Raw genomic sequence first — 19,463 nt, forward strand, 5'->3', positions numbered from 1 at the left:
CTCACACGTCCATTTTATCGCCCTCATCAAACACCCAAACACAGACGACGGGGTGGGGGCGTGGTACAATACCCTTCTACGACGCTAACTTCAGCCAATCACAGTCAAGGGGAAGACATGAAATGGCTGCCGGCAGCCAATCAGATGTCTTCGCGCCCAGAGTTACTTTTCCGAAGTCGCTGAGCGCCGGAGACGCAACCGTTAAGCGGGAGCCGCAGCGGAGGAGTGGGCGTCTTATGTTGTTTTGGACCGTATTTCTGGGGTCTTCTGTATTGTTGGTTGAAGAAAAGCGACGGAAAAAGGTAAAGCAGCGGAGCGGGGGCTGAGGGGGAGAAAGTTTCGTTGGCGGGGGAGTGTAATGGCGGCTTTTTCCGGTAGTGTCAGTTGTTCTCAGGAACTTGAGGTAATATCTATGTTGGTCGTAGGTAAAGTTTTGAGAAATGGTCGTCACGGTTCATTTTGAGGTGATTTTGCGGTTTCAGTGGAGAAATGTCTGCTGATTGCTTGTATTAAAAGGGGTCTCCAACTTTTGAAAATGTATTATATATTTTTTCCCGTAGACTCCTCCTTATTGATTTTCCACCATTCCCGTTCCCCAGTTTTGTTTGGTCGCTTTCGTCTGACAGCTGTGAGATGAGCGTTGCCCATAGCAACAACACATCACCTGACTACAGCCTCAAGTCATTTGGTGATTGGCTGATGTGGTCAGGTGACTTGTCTTCGTGCAGCGTTGTTAATGAAGCTGGTTATACCGTTTTTGGTCGTCCGCATCTGAATACCTGATCCGTGGCACCGCAAACGAAGCCGAAATTCCGTAGCAAATTCAAAAGATGGCATGCGGTCATTAAGGGGTTAAATGGGGTTTTTCCTGTTTTGCGCAAAGAAAGCGTAATCGCTGTACGGTAAAATTCCTTCAATCCGACATCAATTGGAATGATTTGGTTCCGTATTATCGGATATTCTGGATTATCGGGGTTCATGGAATTATTTATAAAATGTTGCACTAAAGTCTGCTGCTGCTGTTACAACGTCTGTTTGAATTCTTCTCTGATCCGTCATTTTTTTGGATTATCAGATGCTGGATTAGCGGGGTATTCCCATCTCAGACGTTTATGGCATATCCACCTCTGGGACCTGCGACTGTCTGGAGAACGCAGCTAGGCCGGCGTGGCTATTTCCGTGAGAACGGGCTTGAGTGATCATGGGGGGGTCCCAGTGATCAGACCTGTGGATAGGTGATAAATCTTAAAGGGGTATTCCCAAAATCATAAATGATCACCTATCCACAGGATAATTTTGATTGCTGTGAACCCCACCAATAATTTTCTGACCGATGAGGGCCCCACCAATCGTGAGAACGGGGGTACTGAACCCCCAGACCCCCCCCCCCCACCGCATTGAGGAGCCTGAATGGCGTGGTGGTCAATCATGCACCCGCCACTCCGTTCAGCCTATGTTTCCGTCATTCCCGTAGACCTTGAATTGAGCGGCATGGCGCCTGATCGACCGCCACTCTATTAAATTCTCTCCTCGCTACGGTCGAGCAGTAGGGAGAAATGAGAGGTTCAGCACCCCCATTCTCACGATTGGTGGGGCCCTCATCGGTCAGAAAATTATTACCTACCCTCTGGATAGGTGATATGATTTTGGGAATACCCCTTTTAATAATTGGAGGGTACACCTTTTAAAACCTAATGAAATCTTCTGCAACTTAACCATTTACTGTGTTTCAATTCAGTGAATGAAAAGATTTTAGGAAGAAACGATATGCATACTTCTGGGGTTGTGTTTTTTTTTTCAGACTGATCTGTACATGTTACGTGGAAACTTATTTTGCATTGGTCTAACTTTGTATACGTTTTTTTTCTAGTAGAACATTTTTATGGGTCTGGAAATGTGACGGCGCCCTGTGCTTTTATAATATCCTCCAAAAAATAGACAATGCAAAAATAATGGACACCGCTGTACAATGGAAGCCCGTAGATACGTTAAGAGACATATACATGGGCCACGCTGCAAATACATCCCGACCTACACAGACATATTTACCCCTTCGGGACGAAGCCATTTTTTTTATTTTCGTTTTTCCCTACCCGCAATCCATGAGCCGTAACTTTTTTTTATTTTTCCTTCAGTGGAGTGGTGTGAGGGCTTATTTTTTGCGGGATGAGTTGTCGTTTCCTTTGGTACCATTTAGGCTATGTTCACACTGAGGTTTTTTTACGCGGAAACCGCGCCCAAAAGCTTGTCAAAAACAGGCCGAATATCTCTCCCATAGATTTCAATGGGATGCGGAGGAGTCTTTTTCCCGCGAGCGGTGAAACCGCCTCGCAGGACAAAGAAGCGACATGCCCTATCTTCGCGCGTTTACGCCTCTGACCTCCTATTGACTTCAATGGGAGGCAGAGAAAGCGTATTTCGCGGCGTTTTATGGCCGCGGGCGAAAATCGGCGCGCAGGGAGAGGAAAATCTGCCTCAAACTTCCAAACGGAATTTTGAGGCAGAAATTCCGCTTGCAAAAAAACTGTGTGAACATAGCCTTATAGTTCCATATAATGTACTGGGAAACGGGGAAAAAAAATTCCTTGCAGGCTGAAGGTGGAAAAAAACGGATTCCTCAATAGTTTTTTGGGTTTAGTTTTTACAGCTTTCACCGTGCGGCATAAATGACAACTTACCTTTATTCTGTGGCTCAATACGATTACGGTGATACCAAAGTTATATTGTTTTTTTTTATATTTTACTACTTTTATTGATACAATTTTTAAGTTCTGTGTCGCCACGTTCTGAGAGCCATAAAGTTTTTATTTTTTCATTGATTGAGCGGTGTGACGGCTTATTTTTTGCGGGACGAGCTGTAGTTTTTATCGGTACTATTTTTTATTTTTTTTTGGTACATATGACTTTTTGATCACTATCTATTGAAAAAATGATGCGCAAAGTTGACCAAAAAACAGCTAACACAATCCCAACACTACAGCACAGCAAACGTAGTCTCGCGAGATTACACTGAAAACTGTCATTTCAAACAAGATTACGCTTGCTGTGCTGTAGTGTCGGGATTGTGTTAGCGAAGTGGTCAGGATTCTGAATACACATCACGTCCTGGCTGGAGGTAATGTATATTCATTGTCGGGACACTGCAGGAACGTTAATGTGTGTGTATGTGGCTGCACATAGTGATCTAGTAAGATCACTATGTGCTGTGTAAATGAATGGGGAGAAGTGCATGACACTGATTGGTCACTGATTGGTCAGCGTCATACACTTCTCTCCACAACGCCCACTTGGCCATATAGTAAAACACGCCCAGTTGTCCATTAAGAAACTCATTAGCATAAATCTAATATAGGTCATAACTCCGACAAAAATGATATTTTTTCTAAATAAAAAAACACTGCTGTAAGGCCTTATTCACATGAACGTGTTATACGTCTGTGATACGCGCGTGGATTTCACGCGCGTCGCACGGACCTATATAAGTGAATTGGGCCATTCAGACTGTCAGTGATTTTCACGCAGCATGTGCGCGCTGCGTAAAACTCACGACGTGTCCTATACTTGCCCGTGTTTCGCGCAGCATGCACCCATTGAAGTCAATGGGTGCGTGCAAATCGCACACGGCACACGGAAGAGTGTCATATTGATGCTGGCTGCACGAAAATCACGCAGCCACGCACCATATGCTGATGCTACACGGAGCTTTTGTGCGCGCAAAACTGACACTCTCGTGTGAATAAGGCCTAATCTACATTACAGCGCCGATCACATCATGTACAGTATAGGGCACTTATAATGTGGTGACAGAGATGCTTTAACAGAGGCAGAGTGAAGGCCGTCCTTCATTAGACCCCTGGGCTGCCATAACAACCGTCGTCACAGAGAGTGAAAGGTGACAAAGTAATAAACATCGCAGGCGGGTGCTGATGTGGGCAGTTTAGGTCTCCAGGAATTTGTCGGTGATATTGCAGATGCGAGCTGTCAAATATTTCATAGAGCGGACATTGCTATGTGTCCGCAAAAATGGTTTTGTTTTTGGCGCAAATTATGCCAGAAAAAAGAAACCGCATAGAAATGGAAGTAAAAACTAGTGGGTGGATGAACGCTAATGTCACCTGTCTTCAGATAAAGAGGGACATGTTGCCCCGTTATTCCCTGTGTACAATCTATACAATACTAGAGCTCACCTCGGCAAACTGGAAGTGCCAGTATGGGTCACGTGGGGCTTTTTGGCAAATCGCATTGTAAAATGGAGCCCTTATTTGTGCAGTGATTGACTACAAAATCTTCACATGACTGGCACCTGTTTGCTGAGGATTCCTTCAAGCATAATTTACAATAAAAAAAGTTTTGGTCCACTCACTAGGCCCCTGAAAATTTTCGATCACCACGCTGTAATCCTTTTGGTGCTGTAGACTGAAAAAGCTATGCGTCGGCAGCAGGTGAAACAATAGATGAAGTTCAGAATAAAGTATCGTCCAGCACTCGATCCAGTAAAACAAAAAAACATTTAGCTGAGCTATCACTAAGAACCTCAAGGTTCGAAACGCGTAAGCGTCCCTCCTTGTTTTAGAGTTTATGAATTAAGTTTTTTAATTTTTCTTCTTTTACTGGATCGGGTTCTGAACTTCATCTATAATTTACAATGGCAGCAGAAGATATACTAGGTGTCATTCCTCCCCAATACTGACATGTCTAAATACCACATAGTCTAGAGCAGCGAGGATCAACTTCACATATCACATTCAATGCTCCATGTCCCGTTCGCAGTGTGCTCTCAATTCCACACAGGTTTTGCGTGTATTCATGGTGGAGCAGTTCATCAAATGGTGTCCTGCTCCAGGACGGGACATAGTGTTTTCTGTTAAAAATTTCCACTGTGGAGATGGCCTGAAACCTTTGGCAATCCTGCACAGGTAGGCAATATTCACACCATATGTGGTGACATCTCCCCTTGTGCACGTTGAAATCTCTGATGCATAAGGCAGTAGTATCCATAGTCTATAATGGGCTAAAGGTGTGCCAAAAGAGTGTCGGGCAGAGCGTTGCATGCGAATTTGCAGCGGATTTCACCGTTGGCATTGAAAAGCACCAAAATATGTGCTATGTTTTTCCTTTGCATGTGAATAGGGTTATGTAAAACCCCATTGCGGATCGTCCGTGCAGAATCTGCACGTTTCCAGATCAGTATGGATACGTATAGCTCTTCATTCCACCGTCCCTCCTGAAAAAGTAGTATGGTTTTTGTTTTTATATATATATATATATAATCTATATCCTTTTTCTCTACAAAAAAAAAACTAATAAAAAAAATTGGCATGTGGATTGGATAACTGATGGAAAAAAAAATCGGAATGGCTCTGTTCTGCTCAGAAAAACCTTCACTGTAATGACAGTTGTGAATGGAGCCTCAGCGTGGTAAAGCATAAATAATGGAACTTTACATTGCTCAGCTAGACACATACTTTAGTATAATATATATTTACACATGTATGACTTTTATGACATTAAAGCTTTGGAAATGCCAGACCGAAAGTTCGCTGATGGAGATGCTGCCAGGGCAAGATGGCCGGGAAGTACCCTCTACTTTGAAGTGAACATCGTGTCGTTTGATTCTACCACACAGCTTTATTCTGTGCTGTTTTCGGATGGGACTGAAATGAAGCTGAAAGAAAATGATATTCTGGTAAGAGTCAGTTTTAGGCTATTTATATGAAGGAAGCGGTAAAATAATTGAATGCACATTTGTTGGTCAAGAATACGTAAGTGACCAAAGCTTGTCTCACTTTGACTTTATACACACTCTCTCAACTCTCTGTTTGCACTGGGACCCAATTTTGAGTATAGTCGAGGCATCTGAACGTTGTAAAGGGGTGCCCCCGCTAGGGAGTCCCATCTATGAGCTAGAGCAGAGAGCTTGTAACCAACAGCAGCTCTTGCTCTGGTGGACTGCCTCGTTAACATATACATGGAGGCTCCGTTAGGGGTGTCCGTCGCAGAACCGGCTGAGAATACCCGAAACAAAGCCACAGGTAACCTGACAGACCGCATTAAAGTTAATGGGTTCTGTCGATCGCAGGTGGTGCAATGTAACCGGCGCTTACTGGTCTTCCCTTTTTCTGCTCCTCTTATGGTGCTGAATGACGAATGCAGATGTAAACTAAACCAAAGCCGTTCATGTATTACATGGTTGTCCATTCGAATGGCTGTATGTAGTACTACGTTTACCGCTGGGGGTGTGAGAAGCTGGACCCACCACAATTAAAGGGTAACTAAACGTTCAACAAACTTCTGATGTGACCTTTCAGATGTTTTGATTGCTGGGGCTCCGAGCACTGAGACCCCCACCAATCAGTGAAACGAAGCGACAGAACGCTCGTGTGAGTGCTGACCTGCTTTAGTTTCTGATCGGATTTTTTTCGGAAACTGATGTAGCGGTGTACGGGCTCAATAGAAAGTCTGTGCTCGTGCACATACATCGGCTTTCCGAAAAAGCCAAGCGGCTCAGCGCTCTCATGAGCATTTCTGGCACTTCTTTTTTTTTTTTTTTACCGATTTGGTGGGGGTCTCAGCGCTCGGATCCCCACCAATCAAAGCGTCTGAATTGTCAGAAGTTTGTTGAGCGTTTAGTTATCCTTTCATTTTTGATTGTAGTTTTTATTCAACACTGAAAATTGATCCAAAAAAAGTGAAAAGCTTTCACCTCCCATTCCTCCTGCTTGAATGAAATCTAATTTTTCTGTGCATGTTTTAAAGGGGTTATTAGCGGTGTACTTCCTGCTGTATGTGAGTACACTCGCTAATATACTTTCTGGTCCCCCGTCACGCTGATTGTGAAATTTTGATAGGGGGGCCGGAAGTCTAGTTGCACTGCCGCCTTTGATGACTTTGCTATTCGTCATGTTACTGGCCCTGCTGTACTCCATGTACTGCTGCTTCTTGTACAGGAGTCGTACCATCATCAGAGAAGGCCGTGCAACTAGACTTCTGGTCCCCCGGTAGCGCTGTAAGATTCTATGAAAATCTCAATCATCGACGGGAGACCGGATTGTATATTAGCGAGTGTACTCACATACTGCAGTGACTACTGCTAATAATACTTGGTCACCGCATGGTACAAAATAGTATATTCTACTGCGTATTGTTTCAAGATTATCATTCTAGATTTGTCTTCTATACTTCCTATACATACACGTTGTTCAGTAAATAATTACGAAATTAGCAGAAACCTCTGGCAGCAGGAAGGTTAATGTACAGTTAAGGGTCATTTATACATTTCCTCCAGTTGGTGTACTGTAAAAATATTAGATTTAGCTTATGTTGCCTTTTATTTATTTTTTTGCCCTAATTTACTGCTTTCTATTCTTACAACAGTCCTTGAATATTTTCCGAATCAAGAAAAATTCTGTCTCTCCTTCAAGAAGGAGAAGTAGAAGCAGAACAAGGTCCCGTTCACCTGCACGCACACAACCTCGAGGGCGCTCTCCGGGACTTACCCCAAAGTCAGCCCAGATGTCATCACCGGTTATCCGAGATAGCCGGAAGGGGGATTATTTAAAAGTTCACCTAACTCCACTGGTAAAGCCCTTGTTTTGTTTCTTTGTTTTTAATTCAATTTTTTCGTATTCTGAGTTACATTTGCATATGTAGTTATGACATTGATCAAATATTCGATTCTCCGGCCAGGACTGCGTAGCTTTTGGACTTCGGTCAGAACTGGCTGTTCAAAACTTTTTGGCAGCACAAATCTATTATAAAATCTGTGGGGATGCAGCCTGCAGCGTTATCAAGCTGAAAATCTGGTATAATTTCCGCACTGTTTATTACTGATTACTAGATGCTGCTTTTTATGGGCTCTTGCATAATTTGGTTCCAAATGCAGTAAGCCCTCCCTCGCCCCACTAATGTATTAGCACACCCACTAGTACAACGCATAGCAAGTCAGTCTAGGCAAACAGTGGAGCACTCTGCCTACCTATGAAGAAACCTGCAGTTCCGTCAGTTCTCTTGGCAATGTAAAGTGGGGTGAGGGGAGGTATTGAGATATATTTGATACTTGGTGTGTTGAGAAAAAATGGGGCAGATTTACCATTCAAAATGCACCAGAATTCTAGTGTCTAGCAAGATGCGCCAAACTTATCACAAAGCATGCGCCACTTAGGTAAGGTAGTAAGAAAATGCACCAAATTGATCAAAGTTTATTCTGGCTAAAACTTAGATGTTGTTAGTTAATCTACCCCATTAGTACAGCTTTAAAATAGTCCACGTTACTTTTCAGAAGCTACAAGACTTTAACATTGTGACAAGAAACGGCGAAGACGTCACTGCAAGACACGCCAAGGTCCTTAAAGAGTCACCAGTCGTTCAAGCAGTGGAAGAGGAGGTAAGGTTTAGTAGTCTATTGGTTAAATTTGTTGTTCAGTGTTGCAAACCTAAGGCTAACCACCTCATGCACACGACAGAGATCGGGCCGTGAAAAACGGTCCGAGTTTCTGTTGGATTTCCCAGCTCGACAACGGTACAGGTGAACAAGACTCCTGGCATCATAGACGTTTTATGATTCTAGGAGTCCCTGCCTTCCCGCGGAACATCTGTTCCATGCTGTATAGTTTTTGTATCTGGAAAAATCGACTCGTAAAAATCTTCAACATGTCACATTTTTTATCTTTTTAAGCGACTGTTTTCGTGACGTGTTTTAATTCAGAGGCCTGAAAATATCTCAAACGACATCACCTTCCCATTGAGATCAATGTAAAGGAGTTTGCAATTGTATTTTGGCACGCAATATAAGCGGTTTATGAGCTAAAATACACATGAAAATATGCTGTGTGAACATGGCTTAAGGGTATATTTACACGCGTCAGATTTCTTGAAAAAATTTCTGCAAATATCCCATTCTTCAGAATGAGGCTTGCAGCAATCCGTGCTCCTGCTGCAGAGACCCTATTTCAGCCGCAAAAATATCTGCAACAAATGTTACTCATGTGAATATACCCCAAGGGTATGTTCACACGCAGTGGCAAAATATGTCTGAAATTACAGAGCGTTTTTCAGGCAAAAACAGCTCCTGAATTTCAGACGTTTTTGCAAGAACTCACGTTTTTCGCGGCGTTTTTTACGGACGTTATTGAAGCTGTTTTTCAATGGAGTCAATGAAACTGCTCCAAAAAACGTCCCAAGAAGTGAAATGCACTTCTTGGACCAGGACGTATTTTTTACGCGCCGTCTTTTGACAGCGACGCGTAAAATTATACCTCGTCTGAACAGAACATCGTAAGACACATTGCAAGCAATCGGCAGATGTTTGCCGACGTAATGGAGCTGTCTTTTCAGGCGCAATTCGAGGCGTAAAACGACCGAATTATGTCTGAAAATAGGCCGTGTGAACATACCCTAAAGGTCCAATATTCAATGCAAAGACTGTTATCTACCTACTAACCCAAATCAATTAGCGGTTTTAAAATTTCTTTTTTTTTTGTTAAGTTGTCATTATTTGCTAGTGACTTTTAGTGAGATTTACCAAGCTGAATTCGCCAGCATTCTGTCTGAATTTGTGCAAAAAATAAAAATTGCCGTGCATACCTTGCGCCAGATTTCTGTTGTAGACGCTTTTTGCGCCGCACTAGACCCTTTGGAAAAGTGTCTAGCAAAGGTGCTTTACTTGAAATGTGCTAAAATTTTGCATTCAAATGTTTCCACAATATTGGTCTAAGGTAAGCCAATCAAGAGGTGGTGTAAGGAAGAGTAAAGTGTCTAGCAAGATGCCCAAAACTTATCATACAGCATGCACAACTATGATAAATTTAGAACATCTTCTGACTGCCTGGTCTGTTTTAGGCCTTATTCACACGACTGGTGTCATTGATCGGGCCGCAAACTACGCATTTTAGTGTACGTATTTGGGTCCGTAATGCCTCAGTTGCTTCCGCAACAGTTCAGTTTGTGAGTATATTACAGCCGTGTTTCCGTGTGTCAACCGTACTTCTCGGTCCGCAATCCTAGGAAGTTCACGTGATTAGATTTCCCAGGTGGGTCTACAAAATTGGAGCAGCACACGGATGCCTGTTGGGTTTTTTGTTTTTTTTCAGACCCATGGACTTGAAAGGCAGAGTGGAACAATGGGTCCACAAAAAACAGATCTGTGCATGGTCACATAGAAATGAATGGATCAGTGTGCTATCTGCATAAAATGTGGTTAGCGCACTAAAGAAAAACTTGATAATAGATCTTTACAATTGTGTGCTGGTCCTTTTTATTGATGGAATTATTTTTTCTGCTTGTGGTTTCTAGTAATTTTTTTTTTTTTGCGTTTTTGAAATGTACTTGTAGGTATTTAGTGCCTACATTAACATTGTTTATCTTTTGTTGCAGGTGAAGGTGGAAGAACCGCAAATGAAAAATGAAAAAGTGCTTAGGTATAGCCAAAGAAAAGAATATTTTGAAGAATCGAAAAAAAAAGAGGTTTATAAGGAATATATATTGAAGCCAGAACCCACTCCAAAAATTGTGCCAGTTGAGAAGCCTGTGGTGGAGTTTGGAGGGGCTGCAGGTAAGTCACAGTTAATAATTTGTGGTCTGAACTGCTTATGAAGTTTGATATGTTCAAGCTAAAAAACGAAAATATTATATGGTTTTAATTTATAAGCGAACTGCTTGGTGTTAACTCACACAGACTGGATCAGTTCCTGTCAAGGGATGCAGAGAATCTCCTTACAGACCCCTGATGGCATCCACTCCCATTATTGGCACTAAATATGTACATCACACACAGCCATAATATTGCATTGGGAATAAATAAATTTTGCAGTTTGGCCTTGTTTACAAAAGGTGAACGCTTTTTATTATTTATGAAAACACACTGTGATTATTTCTTATTTAGGTGCGGCTTTCATGATGCTTTCCATGCCCCCTGTTCTATACCATCTTGTATATATGTGCACTCGGGAGGATGCGTCTCTATGGAATTTCTACCCTAGCTGGACATTCAGTGACCTGTGGGATTCTACAGTGTTTGGATATCTTGCTCTCTGGATTCTGCTTCTTGCACTCTCCTACCTTCTACCGATCGGAAAGGTAATGATCTATTGTTATTTATGAATTCTAAAAATACTTCAGAAGGAAGTTCAAAAGTCACAATTTAATTTCTAATTGTTAACCATTTCAGGGCCAGACTAATTTTAGTTTTTATGCTTTTGTTTTTTCCTCCCCACCTTCAAGAAGTCAAAACACTTTAATTTTTTCGTTGACGTAGCCATGCGAGGGCTTAATTTTTACGGGACAAGTTGTACTTTCTAATGGTACTATTTAATGTTATGTGCGATGTACTGGGAAGCTGGAAAAAAAAAATCTGAATGGGGTGGAATTGGAAAAAAAGCCAGCAGTTCCGCCATTTTCTTTTTTTACAGTGTTTAGTGTACGGGGGAAAAAAAACGTTATCTTTATTCTGCGGGTCCTTACGAGTGTGCGTGCGTGCGCTTTCTAGGGAAGGGGGGGGGGATTTTATTTATCTTTCTATAAAAAAAACAACTATTTTTTTTTTTAGCTTTCGGGGGCTAAATAAATGTCAAATGTTTCTAATTGCAAGCATTGCCGCTGGGTAACACAGCACAGACCCGGCGGCTACAGCGCCCGCTCTGCTGCTTAGTGGGCGCTGTATTTAAATACCCTTTCCCGAAGTAAATAGGCATATTGGCGATGGAAAAGGGTTAAAGTGCATGGCTACCTTTTTTACCTTGCCCCTAAAAAGCAAAAGAGAGGACATGTCCTCTCTTTTGCGGTACACGTCTACGGCCGAACACCTTCCTGTAAATAAAGGTGAAGGTGTCAGGGACCAATTCGCTTCTATTGTCCTCAAAGTGGGGACCGTAATTGTGGTCCGCAGTTACGGACAATCTTTATGGTCGTGTCAATCGTGCCTTACAAAAAATGTCCATGACGTGGAAAGCTAGAATCAGATGGTGCAGAGTAACTTCGGAATCAGTGATTTCATACTTTCTGACTGTTACACAATCCTGTTTTACTTCAATATTGTCCAGTAAATTATATAACTATGACTTTGTTTTTTTTTGTAGATTGCACATGGTATTTTGCTTGAAAATGGAAAGAGGTTAAGCTACAGAATCAATGGTATGTTTTTCACATTAGGGGTTAGAATGATAGGGGAAATAATGGGCCTCATTTATCAAAACTGTCTAGCACACGTACTGGGCTTGTTCCCTATAGCAACCAGTGCTCAGCTTTATTTTTTTTCGCAGTTTAACAAATCTAAGCGGAGCTCTGGTTGATATGGGTTACAAGACCTGTTTTTTGTTAAATGAGGCCCAATGTTTGCATTTTTCTATATTGTATCCAAATGAAAATAAAAATGTGATTGTGTAATCTCTTGCAGGACTTTCTGCACTGTTGTTGATGGGTGTACTTGTAGCAGTGCTGTTATACCACAGGATAAGCCTTATTTACGTATATGATCACCTTCATCTATTTGCTGCCTCCGCCACCATTCTCTCTCTCATTCTAAGTGTGTATGTGTATGTACGCTCAAGGAGAGCATCACAAGAAGAACTGTCTGTGGCAGGAAAATCCGGTAGGTATTCTGCACTTCATTAAACAAGCTTTTTGTGTGACTTTCACAAAGTGCCTGAGCACTCGTTTTTATCAGGGATTTGTCCAGTCATGCAGTCGCCTCTCCAAGTAGAACCAATTTGAGTTACAGAAATAGGCGTTCATATGTTCTTAAAATCAATGTGTGAGTGAACACAATGAGAAACTACTGGACAGGTTTGTGCGATATAGTAAATGATTTCTTGTGAATTTGTAACACTAGTTAGTTTCAGAATAACGTGGGTTATGTTTTAACTCCTGCATTTTCAAATCTATTTTGCAGGGAGTTTCATCTATACGTTTTTTATGGGCAGAGCATTAAATCCTCATATTGGCAAGTTTGACTTGAAACATTTCAGTGCAGTTCATGCAGCATTGATTGGCTGGGTAAGGCTTATTTTCATTTTGACCTTGCTATTCTAATTTGTGTAGTCTTGCAGTCACTTCAAGTTCTGTTGTGTGGTCCGTCTCCCCCCCCCCCCCCCCCCCCCCCCAATTTAAGGCTAAATTGTTTAGATAGGGAACTATTGGTAAAAGGGGTTTTGAACGTTTTATATTGATTTGTGGCCCCAATAAACATGTGTTTTTAAAACGGTCTTGTTTAAAGATTTGTGCTAATGCGAAATGTGGGATAGGATAGATATCGTATTTTTCAGACTATAAGCGCCGGGTCCCCTGACAGCTCCTTACTTAACCCCTTCCCGACCCATGATGTGCCGGCACATCATGGAGCAGGGAGGAGCTGATGTTTGGAGCGGGCTCACGCGCTGAGCCCGCTCCATACACTGCAGGTGTCAGCTTCTGACACGCTGCACTAGCGGCCAGGAACAGAGATCGTACTGTTCCTGGTCGTTTAGTTAAATGCCGCGGTTAACAGCGACCACAGCATTTATAGTGTTTTTCCCCATGAAGGACATTTTATGACATATCCACAGGATATGTCATAAATGTCAGATAGATGCGGATCCCGCCTCTGGGACCTGCATCTATCTCTAGAACAGGGCCCCCTAAACCCCGTTCTATCTTATCCGGCTCCGCTGTCTTCAGGCCACTTCACTTCCTGGTTACATGGTCGAGTTCCACAAACCGCGTAACTAGCTGAGCTACGCGGTTTCCGTGACTCCCATACAACTGAATAGTAGTTACGGAAACAGCGTAGCATACCGTGCTGCTATGGGAGTTACAGAAACAGCGTAGCTCAGCAAGTTACGCTGTTTGCGTAACTCATCCATGTATTGCAGTGTATTGTACTAATGATCGCTGGTTCAAGTTCCCTAGGGTAGCTAATAAAATGTGTAAAAAAAGTTAATCATGTTTTCAGTATGGGACGGTAGTTCCACGGAGAGGCAGGGACTCCTAGCGTCGTACATAACTATGATGCTAGGAGCCCGGCTCCCTGATGTGTGTTCAGTCCGGGACTTGCGACCGAACATGCTCGTGTGAATCCAGCCTTAGATCGCTGGTACAATACACCGCAATACAAGGATGAGTTACGCAAACAGTGTAACTCGCTGAGCTACGCTGTTTCTGTAACTCCCATAGTAGTGAATGGCAGTTACCGAAGCAGCGTGGCATGCTACGCTATTTCCGTAACTACTATTCAGTTATATGGGAGTTACGGAAACAGCGTAGCTCAGCGAGTTACACGGCTTGTGTAACTCGACCATGTAACCAGGAAGTGGCCGGAAGACAGCGGAGTCGGATAAGGTAGAACAGGGTTTAGAGGGCCCCGTTCTAGAGATAGATTCAGGTCCCAGAGGTGGATATGTCATAAATCTTCATCAGAAAACCACTATAAATGCCACTGTCACTATTTACCACAGCATTTTACTAGTTAAACGACCAGAAACCATGCGATCGTGTGATTACAGCGAACATTTGGTGTCTTTTTAAATCTATTTTCATTAGGCTTCGTTAACACACGTATTTTTTGACGTTTTAAACGGCATCAAAAACACCATTTTTAAAATTAATGTGTTTTTTGGTAGCGTTTTTTGAATTTTGTTTTGTACATGCGTATTTTCCCATAGGATTATTTATAAGACTTCAAAAATGCCAGAAAGAACGCCACACCCGTGTTTTTCTGTGTAAAAAAATAAAAAAGGCCATTGACTGCAGAATTGCCACAAAAACAATGCAAACAAAAACGCAGTGTATGTAGTTCTATTTATATTTTTCTGTAACCTCTGGCAGCACAAAAATGCACATTAAAAACATAGCAAAATGATGTGTTAAACCAGCCTTAAAGAGGCTCTGTCACCAGATTTTGCAACCCCTATCTGCTATTGCAGCAGATCGGCGCTGCAATGTAGATTACAGTAACGTTTTTATTTTTAAAAAACGAGCATTTTTGGCCAAGTTATGACCATTTTTGTAGTTATGCAAATGAGGCTTGCAAAAGTCCAAGTGGGCGTGTTTAAAAGTAAAAGTCCAAGTGGGCGTGTATTGTGTGTGTCGCTGCAGAATTTACATTGTCCATTAACGTTGGACATTATCTGCATTTGTCTATGAGTTCCAAATTAATGAATGCCCTCTCAATGGTGGATCTGAGAGAGGCCGGCCGGCTGGAGAGAGACCATGACACGCAGCGTCAGTGTTCAAACAGTCTCTGCCCACAGGGGGCGGATCCATCTTTATTTATAAGAAAATGAGAGTAGGTGGTGACTTCATACTTGCAAAGCATGAGCATTCTAAATATGGTAATATCCCAAAACTCCACATATATCTTTAGCCATAAGAAATACAATGTCAGCACGTTTTCTCACGTTGCCTTTGTAACAGCTGAAATGCAAAGCCATAAACTAAACGACTTGAAATAGAATAGCCATCCCCCATGTAGGCTCTTGTTTCAGCAGGTCTTTGAGCTTTAGTGACAACTCAACTGTCCATTTAAAGCAATATATGTTCACACATATAAAGATAATTAAAATATCTTTGACAATTCCCTTCTTTTGAACATAAAATTGCTTAGCCATGTATTCGAATATTCGTTCGAGATTACGTTCTGGCTAGATCCCCTAGACCAGGGCATTTTTTTTAATGCCATTCACCGCGAGACGAATACTCAGGATACGTGTCTAGCAATAGGTGAGTGCACAGCGTTACATACTGTACACACCTGAAGATTTAGGGAATTACAGGTTTCACAATTCGGGCATTACCATCTATCTTGGTGGTTTTCTACAGCTTGACAGATGACTTTATCAGGTATGGAAGCATTTAGTGTCACATAAACAGGTGGCTCTGAATGTTTCCTCCCACCTTGGTTCTTAGGGTGGTGGGTGGTCTGGACCACATGCACTTTAATATCGTGTGCTATTTTCTTAACTGCTGATACTTTTGCAATCAAACATGTTACATAATATATCTCTATCTAAGTAGCTGGTTGTAGTCTAGCTAAGGTACATACTCCTGGTCTCCTGGGTGGCAACCACTTATATGCCTCGTACCCACATATATGACGTATATGTTGGGTTGAAGCACATCCCTGGAGTGATTTAACACACCTGCAATCCAGGAGAACAAGATCATGCCCTGTCCGGTGGCATTCATCGATGCCACCCCCTTTATTAGTTAGATTAACTCGTGTTACACCCTCTAGACCCTGCGTCATCCATTTTCTAGCTGTCTCTGAGCACTGGGAGCTGCCAGTTGCTCTTATCCCCAGACTATACATATTCTGTGTCTCTTCCCTCACAGTCGGTGAGGTCTACAGCATCAAACAACATGTCATTTTTATTAACCTGACCTCTGTTTACACATCACACACTGTCATTGGGGTAACATCCAATCATGGACGGCAGCATTCCTAGCCTGAGATCTGTTTTCCACAGCGCTTCCCTCTTTGAATATCTTACACGATAAAACAGCCAGGGAACCAATGCCCACGCTGCTATTACAAGAGGAACAACTCCAGGAGAGTTAGGGTTGAGCGCTAGGGAAAAGAGATGGGACTGCAAGGCCAAGGCAATAACCTCATCTATCCTCAGATATGGCATCGTCTTTGAATGGAGACATATACAACAGTCCAGCAATTTAGTCAATACTGATATCACTTGATGTTTGATAAACTTGTCATTAAACTCTTCTTCTAGCTTATCATTTAGACAATAGGTAAAGTAGAGATGACAGAAGATGAAGGTCAGCTGGAGCTTTACGAGACCCACAGTTCATCGTGATTGAGGACCTGTCAGCAGTGACCGGCGTGTCCAAGTTCTTTCCTTCCAATGTAACGGATGTGGAAGTTGTGAGCTGGACTTGGTACGGACGTCACAGTGCGGCTCTAGTGCTTTACGGTGTCTCTTTACACAGGCCCAGTCCCCGGCTGTAAACAATGTCCTCCTTTCGCTTAGGTTCTGGAATGGAATCATAAACATATTTATACATCTGCGTGAGCTGTTTCTTCAGAGCTCCCACATAACTGGTGAGGTCAGAGGGCAATAGGCAGGCGCTCAGTCCATGGTTTATGGGTTTCAGCCATGACCTTCTGGATTTTTAACTTTAAAGTCCCATTCCACCTTTCTACCTTCCCATTGCTCTTGGGATACAGGGTGTGAAAAACAGCTCTATACCCAGGACCTGCAGGATGTCTTGGAGTTCCTCTCCAGTAAAGGGAATTCCTCTATCACTTTCTATTGTCTCAGGGACCCCATATCTACATACCACTTCTGAGAGCCATCTTTTACTTTTGCTGTGGCCCACGTTACTGGCCACGCCTCAGGCCACCCAGAGAACAGATCTACACAGACCGGTACATGTTCATACTGTCCCACCTTTGGTAACTGAGTCAATCTGCAATCGCTGATATGGGTAGTCTGCCTTTACCATATGCCTTTTTGCAACCCGCACAGTTTTGCCTATGTTATGGCGGACACATATCCTGCACCTCTGGACAAATCTGGCAGCGGCACTTGCTGAACCCCGGGGGTACCCACCATTTGGTCACCATTGCACTCATTCCTTCTCTTGACACCTGCATTGGTCCGTGCATTAGTTGGGTTATCATGGGGAAGAGGACTGGGTAGGCACATCCTGTTACCCACCTTCCATATTCCATCCTCCCCTTCACTGGCACCTTTTGTCTGCCAATGTCCTTTTTCCTCTTATATGGCTTGACTTTGTAGTCTACTTAATATTATCAATCTCACTTCTTCTACAATCCGGGGTCATTACACTTACAATTCTCCTATTGGCTTTATTTATATTTCTAGCCAATACCTAATCCACGTCTATCTATCAATAATCCCTGAACATTTCACCCAATGTTTCCTTTTTAGGAAGTGAAGAATTAATTGATTCCTTTATGAATTCAGATGACGCCTTTCTCTCTATGTATGGCTAATAACTGATCGCCTGTCACCCCTGGAAACCTCTTGTTTCTGTAAGCCTTTGGTTTATAAAGCTGTACATAGAACAATTATACGTTGGCACATTCTTTTCTACTGGAATGTCTCTATCTATAGAAATAGACGCTGGTCAATTCTTATTGACAACTGACAACTGTTTCCATGTGTTTTTTTTTTTGTTTTTTTTTTTCCCTATTTTTATCTGGTGCATTCAATCACTTCTATCTGTTCTCTGCAACTCTGTCTACTAATCCAGGGCCCATCATCTCTCAAGAAACCATCCCATCCAGTATAGCTGAAAACTACCTGCTTGGACATTCTCGATTTCTACGTTATTTTCTCTAGTTTCTAAACTAAACCTTTTCCCACTTAGTTTCCTAACAATATCTGCTGCTGTTTTTCCACACCCTGTACCTTGGGTGTTATGCCCCAATTCCCGGCTGGCCAGCACTTTACCTTGGGCATACTTTGGATCAGAAGTCCCCATGCCCTCTGCTAGACTTTCGGCTTTCTTAGTCTGTCAATGAGAATTCCCTAGGCACTCTGCTAACTCCTGTGTTTAGTCTGTCCGTAGGGCTCCTCAAAGCACTCTGCTAAATCCTGGGCCTATTTCTAGTCTGTCATGGTGGTTTCCCCCTCACACGCTCTGCTAAATATTCTAGACTGTCATGGAGTTTACCCCCCCACGCGCTCTGCTAAATGTTTTAGACTGTCGTTGGGCAACCACGTCTCTGATCCGGTCTCCTAAACAGCAGCCAAATCACAACTATTGTCAACAAGATCACAATTATTGCAAGTCCCTCGGTGCAGTGTACGTTAACCTACTTTATGTTGTATTTAAAGGGATGGGTGTGATTTATAACTCACTGTCTCAGGCGCCCATGGATATTCCATAAACTTTCTAGTTACAGAGATGTTACTTAATAATCAGCAACTCATTCAGTTCGGGCATCCGAGGATTAGCCCACATACATACTCTTACTTCCGGCCAGGTGCGCCTCCTATGGGTCACAGTCTGGATACGCGAAAGTCCTAACAATCACTTGGGCGGGGATGGTTACCCGTCACTTCTGCAAGGATCAATTTGCAACCTGATCTTAAAGGCATGGTGTTGCCAGAAAAACATGTTTTTTTTTTAAAAATTAAACATTTAGTGTGTGGGTGATTAAACATGGTTCAAATTTTTTTTATTTTTTTCACGAGTCAGGAAATAGTCAGGAAATATTATAAATTAATTCTAATTTATAATACTACCCATTTTTGGTCACTAGATGGAGCTAGTTCCCAAAATTGCAGCATTGCAACATTGGGTTAAAAGCCCTCGCTCTAGTGAGCTCTCAGCATCCCCCCCTCCTTTATCCTGGCTAGTGCCGGGATAAACGAGGGGTTTGAAAGGTTTAACCTCCTACACTGTGTGTCGCCATTTTTTGAGGTAACCCACAGTGTAGTAGGTTTACATACAGTAGTAAACACACACAAACACTAACATACATTGAAATGTCTTACCTGCTCCTGCCG

General features: G+C 42.6%; 1 protein-coding gene and 1 long non-coding RNA gene across 2 annotated transcripts in view; one reads left to right on the forward strand and one right to left on the reverse strand.

Moving 5' to 3' along the window:
* The window catches only part of LOC142760283 (uncharacterized), a 40,213-nt gene extending 39,682 nt beyond the window's left edge, over positions 1-531 (reverse strand). Inside the window, exon 1 of the long non-coding RNA XR_012883287.1 lies at positions 1-531. This is a non-coding gene — a long non-coding RNA (uncharacterized LOC142760283).
* Positions 109-19,463, forward strand: part of LBR (lamin B receptor) — a 27,908-nt gene continuing 8,553 nt past the window's right edge. Inside the window, exons 1-9 of the mRNA XM_075863385.1 lie at positions 109-302; positions 5,514-5,686; positions 7,375-7,578; positions 8,279-8,383; positions 10,372-10,549; positions 10,880-11,073; positions 12,072-12,126; positions 12,389-12,583; positions 12,884-12,987. Coding sequence (XP_075719500.1) covers positions 5,522-5,686; positions 7,375-7,578; positions 8,279-8,383; positions 10,372-10,549; positions 10,880-11,073; positions 12,072-12,126; positions 12,389-12,583; positions 12,884-12,987 — 1,200 coding nt within the window. The 5' untranslated portion in view covers positions 109-302; positions 5,514-5,521. The remainder of the gene's footprint in view (positions 303-5,513; positions 5,687-7,374; positions 7,579-8,278; positions 8,384-10,371; positions 10,550-10,879; positions 11,074-12,071; positions 12,127-12,388; positions 12,584-12,883; positions 12,988-19,463) is intronic.

Source organism: Rhinoderma darwinii, chromosome 4 (assembly GCF_050947455.1).
Source record: "Rhinoderma darwinii isolate aRhiDar2 chromosome 4, aRhiDar2.hap1, whole genome shotgun sequence".
NCBI lineage: Eukaryota > Metazoa > Chordata > Amphibia > Anura > Rhinodermatidae > Rhinoderma > Rhinoderma darwinii.